Consider the following 5,713-nt stretch of genomic DNA (forward strand, 5'->3'; position numbering starts at 1 on the left):
TAACTGGACCATGCTGCTAACTGGACCATGTTGCTAACTGGACCATGTTGCTAAGATAACCTCACTGTCATCAGAACCACTCTGTCAATAGGACCATGCTGCTGTAGATTTATTTCTTTTTCACTTTTGGCACCTTGTTTTTATATTTTTGTTGCATGCTTTGAATAAATACCAGTTTATGTTAGTTTATGTTAGTATAGTTTATTTTAGTTTAGTTTATGTTGGTACTCACATTAAGCGTGTAAATCATAGCTATGAGAATCGTGATGCTGCTGTTCGGTGGATTGTTTTGCTCCGTTAGTGACTGGCGTATATCTTAGTTCTTTAGCATACCGTTTGATGTTCGTTTAGCGAATATCAGTTTGTATCTCAGATGTTTTTTAATGTTTCTTCTTACATGTGATATTTTTGCTTTTGTTTGATAGGACCCTGTGTACATAATCTCGTTCCACCTCGTGTACCACATGTGATGTGAATGACAATAGTCTTGACTTGTGTCGACACAACGCGGTTCATCTCTCTGAGTTCAGGACCTCTTTGTGTCTGAATGAATCAGGGGGTGACCACGTTCAGCTAAAAGGGCCGAAACTGAGAGGAAAATCAGCCGAAGTCCAAAGAAAGGCCTTCAGAAGTCCCGGAGAACTTTTTGAAAACCACTTGAATAGATTTCAACAAAGTCTGAATCACTGGAAGGAGAACTGAAGCACTGGATCAGTTGATTATTTTTCTTTTATCGCCCGAGTCTCTTGTGTTTTTTTTTTTTTAAAAGACGACGGGTCATGAAAAGAGAAAAAAGTTGAGCTTGAAGATTTTCTTTTGTTTGTTTCACAATTTTAAGATTAAAATAAAAATATCTGGTGAAAAATACGTCACCAGCAGTTTTTCCATGATAAAGTTATCGGATCGTTGACGCTTCGACCTGTGACTGGTCGTGCACTTTACTTTATGATTTATGTTTTTTTAAAGTAAAATCTCAGCTCACAGTAATTTATTTTAAACTCAACTGGAAACAACTTTTCTGAAACGGTTCAGGAGTTTGACCACAGAACAAGAACTACTCGTTTGGTCTTCAAACTTCAGAGGATTGGAGATTATTTTGAGCTCGGCTCTCTGAGACTCTTATTGTGAAGGACTGAAGGAAGTTCTGAAGGCGTAGTAAAGCATGTACTTGTACTTTTGTAGTTTACCCATAATCCTCACCTACAATCAGAATATAAAACAGCTGGATTCTCATGCATAGAGCGTCCTCTGACTTTAGTCTGGAAATATTTCATTTAACCTCTCAGATGTCTCAGATGCTTTTATTTTTTAGCTCAGACCTCCTGTAAGAACCTCTTCCTGTCTGTTTGTCCTTTAGTTCATCTGAGACAATGAAACAAGCCTGAATAACATTTGTCTTCTTCCTCTTGTCCTCTCTGTGTCTGTTTTTCCTCCACGCCTTCGTCCAGGAGTGGAACATTTAGTGCTTTACTTCACCGACTCAGCGCGGTACGGTAGCATCCCCTCTTCCTCCTTCACATCCTCTTCCTCTGTTTTCACACATCCTTCGTCCCGGTACTTTACATCAACACAAACGGTTAAAGCTGAGTTAATAACCCAGTAATGCCAGGGCTGTTTGGGTTGTTTCACCCATAATTCATCGCTCCGTCTCCATCCTGACGTGGCTCCTAAGCAGCTGGTGACGTTTCCATCAGTTCAGCTGAAACCTCTGCAGGCGATGAGCTCCTTCAGCTGCAGACGGAGCGGAGGATTCTGGTGAACGGGCTGACCTCTGTGCAGACGATGAGGCTTCACACCAGAGACTTGGTTCAGAACCGTAAATCCTGCCTCTGAAGATGATGTTCCTGCTGCTCTGACTTCTCCTGTGGAAGCGCTCCTGCGGTGGTTATGGTGTCGTCGTGGAGCGGGGGAATAAATTAACGACCGAGGAAGGTTAAAGCTGCCTTGTCCGTTTGTGTGATGTGATATCGTGAGACGGCAGCAGCTCTGAACCCACAAACCCTTCAACAAATCCTTTTCACTTCCTCTGCTGCCTGAGCAAAAGTTCACAGACTCTGTTATTAATGGCGGCTCTGAATCACCAGCCTGGTTAGTGTTTAATTCTTTATCGTCCTGCGTCTTGTTGCACAGATTTGAAATGAAACAAACTACACTAGATTGGGATTATTGTGACTTTTGGTAGCGGTACGCCACACGGACAACGTTCACTAAAATCTGGGGGGAAAACGTGTTTAAAATCTTTTGCAAACAAACTCACTCCGACTCTTTATGGAACATTAATAAATGAAACTTTTCGGTCTTCTTTTACTCCGCGTGTCTCTCGCTCTCTAGAAGTCACAGATTTCTCTCAAGTCTCCCAGAATTCAGAGCGAGTTCTTTGTTTAGCTCAAAATCTTCTTTTCAGCCTGTTTCTGTCTCTCTCTAATGAAGTCGGCTGTCAGGGAGTGACACACCGGTGTGTGGACATCATCGGCGTCAGAAGCCTTTGTAATGGGAGTGGGGGGAGGTACACTGGTGGGGGGGAGACACACTGGTGTCTGTGTGGAGGGGTGGGGTCTGTAGGTCCTGAGAGAGCATTCCAACTTTTTTCCTTTGAGAACTATGATCCAGACTTGAAGATCAACTGATGTTGACAAAATGCTTCTTGTATGAGGGGAACCATTAGAGCTGTACCAGAGAGACCCAGTGACAGCAGTGAGCAGATCCTAATGAGACCGTCTAAATCCAGATGGAAAGGTCTAATTGAGGTCATATTTTTAAGGTTGCTCATAAAGTTGGGTATAGATTATGCTTTTATATTATTTGTTGCGTATTGGTAGGTCAGGTCGTTGATGTCCCGTGGGTGGTTGTATGGAAGAAGCGCCGCACCGTCCTCGCTCTTATCTGCAGCTCGGGTGTTTCACGCCCTCGCTTTCCCAGCACAATAATGACACAATAATCAGAATAATAATCTGTGCTTTACTCCCATTTACAACACAAAACTAGAGCTGGATTATTTAGCTAATAATTTTCAGAGTAATTGGGTGTTTTGACAGCAGCTCGTTGCCTGCAGCTCAGCACTAAAGGCTCATGTTTATTCATTACGGTCACCGTTTTAATTGTTCGCTGAAGTGATGATGCAGCGTGGAGTGACATTAGTCATCTAACGAGCCCCTGGGGGCCAATCGGGGGGCAGTTTGGGCGGATCAGCACTTTGAGAAGGCGTCTTGTGTTCAGTACTGAGGAACAGAACAGTCTGAGGTGCCAAGACATGAGAGATCCTGAGGTTCGAGGACACACCCCACCTCGTGTTTTATTTACTTTGATGCATGTTTGTATTTTCTCCTTTTTTTTTATCTTTTCCTTTGAGTCGTGCTTCATTTCTGAGGGATGAACTGAAGCATCAGGCGAGAAAAAACCCGTCTGCAGGTCCTCCACCTGCCACCAGGTGGCAGTGTTCATCAGGAAATGTTCTTTGTTGCAGCTGTTTGTTCTCCAGATGTTTTGATTGAGTTTACAAACCTGTGAATGCAGCGTCACCCACACAGGACTCCACAGATTTTCTCTTTTGTTCAGGAACCCCAAATAGTCCTGAAGCTTAACTTTAGTCAGGATTAGGTAAGAATACAGACAAAATATGAACATTTTAAATCTCTATTCACTATTGGTTTTTCTAAAAACTATAAAAATGAATTAGTCTCTCGAGCTGCTCAAATGAACAAAGTATTTATCACAAACTCACAATGACTTTCACCAGTTAGCTGACGAGCGTGCCGAAGAGTTGAATAAATTAAAACTAAAAACTTAAATTTAGTCAAATCTGCATCGTGATAGAAATGTGCAAACTTTACATTTAGCATTTTATCAGAAGCTGAACTGAAATGAAAAGAATCTAATGCAGGGAAGAATTGTTTATTCTCTTTATTGTATGAAATGCACGTGAAATGGCCGGTGATCAGTTTAAAACCCTCTGATCTCCTCTCTCTGCATGCGATAAATTCTGTATCAGAGTTTTTTGGATTATTTCTGCACCGTCTGCTCACAAACCACCAGAACCTTTTTTACTTTCAGACGAGCTTTTCTCTGCAGCAGCTGACGTTTGGTTCTGTTTTCAGTCACAGGTACTTCACTCCTCCGATCAGAGAGACCAGGAACCCCTGATGCAACAAGCTCCGCCTCCTCCAGGTAACCCCACCCAGCCTGAAACACCTGCAGACAGACTCCTCCCCTCATCTAAAACCCCTGGCTGCACGTCCCAGAGAGCAGGGGGTGATGGGAAAACTCAGAGGAAGGTGGAAGAGGAGGAGACGAATGAGAGAAGAAGCTTCAGCAGATCCCTGCTTCCACCGCAGCCTTCCAAGCTCCGCCTCTTCCTGCCTCACACCTGCAGCTCTGCCCCAGGCTCTTCAAAGATGACGCCGTTGGCCCCTCGCGACCCCGACAGCGGGAAGTTCAAAGCCTTCAACTGCGGCTCGTCTCGCCTCCCCAAACCAAAGAGCCACTGAGGCGGTCTGAGATCAGACCTGCGGCTCTGACTGACCTCTGACCTCTGACCTCTGCCTGCAGCCCTGCTGGACCCCTCACCTATTTATTGTTCTAATCGGCGCTCCGCTTCGTTCTTGCAGCTTCTCTGACACTCGTAGGACGAGATAAAGGAAGTAAAGATTTAACAGATACGGTAAAAAAGCCTCTTCAAGGCGAAGAATCCTGGGCGTCTTGGTGAAATAAAGATTGTGCCTTGGATTTGGAAAAACTCTCACCTCATCAGCTGAGTGTGAAATATTTAAATATTTATTATTTAAGGTCCACTGAACATTTCCACTGGCAGCTCGCTGTGCAGACTGAAACCTGAACGTTTGACTTGAACAGATTTATCAACGTTGCTCTGAAACTAAACTAACAGAAGTAAAATGTTTGTTCTCTGGGCTGAAGTTCTGCTCGGACTCTTCCTCCATCTCTGACGTCACACAAACACCTTCTGTCCATCATCTCCATTTCCTCTTTGTTTTGATGAAACTTCTGGTCTGTTCAGAGGGAAGCGTTCACCTGCTGCTGACCAGAGGAAAAACAACAAATTATGAATTAATCCAAGAGTTTAAATCGATACGTTGGCCTCTTTGAAGCATGCGTCTGTGTAAAAGTTATAAAGAACATCTTACCTGTTGCAGATAGCTTATTGAAGGACCTCAGGAGGACTGATGAGGGAACATCTAGTCCAGATTAGACTTTGGTCTTAAAACGGCACCAGTCTAAACTTTCACAGATTCTGCTGAATAAAAGTTAACACAGTTTGATGTTCTGCATCACGTTGTTTTTTAGAGCAGAGGTGGCAGCGTCGTGTGCTGTAGCACCTCTGGAACATCTGGACATCACATTTGGAATTCACTTCTTACTATTATTTTTCAAACTATCAACATTAAAACAAAACTACTAAAGTTTGCATGAACTGCTGAGAACGTTTGGAGACTGGAGTTCAAAGTAGATGACCACATTGGAGCAGTGGTTAGAGCTGCCGTCTCACAGCGAGAAGGCCGCAGGTTCGCCTCCTGGTCTTTCTGGGGGGAGGTGCATGTTCCCACAGTGGGTTTTCTCCTGGTTCTCTGGTTTCCTCCCACAGACCCAAACCTCCATATTGGGTTTGTTGGTAACTCTAAAGTTGTCCCGACGTGAGAGGGTGAACGGTTGTCTCCAGGTGTCCCTGTGATGGACTGGAGACCTGTCCAGGTGTCCCTGT

General features: G+C 43.9%; 1 protein-coding gene across 1 annotated transcript in view; it reads left to right on the forward strand.

The window, feature by feature from the left end:
- LOC119423573 (serine-rich coiled-coil domain-containing protein 2) overlaps positions 1-4,767 on the forward strand; it is a 17,922-nt gene extending 13,155 nt beyond the window's left edge. The window contains exon 13 of the mRNA XM_037690971.1: positions 4,095-4,767. Within this exon, the coding sequence (XP_037546899.1) occupies positions 4,095-4,484 (390 nt within the window). The 3' untranslated portion in view covers positions 4,485-4,767. The remainder of the gene's footprint in view (positions 1-4,094) is intronic.
- The last annotated feature ends 946 nt before the right edge of the window (positions 4,768-5,713 follow it).

This window comes from Nematolebias whitei, chromosome 17, assembly GCF_014905685.2.
Source record: "Nematolebias whitei isolate Nwh7 chromosome 17, NemWhi1, whole genome shotgun sequence".
In the NCBI taxonomy this organism is placed as follows: Eukaryota; Metazoa; Chordata; class Actinopteri; order Cyprinodontiformes; family Rivulidae; genus Nematolebias; species Nematolebias whitei.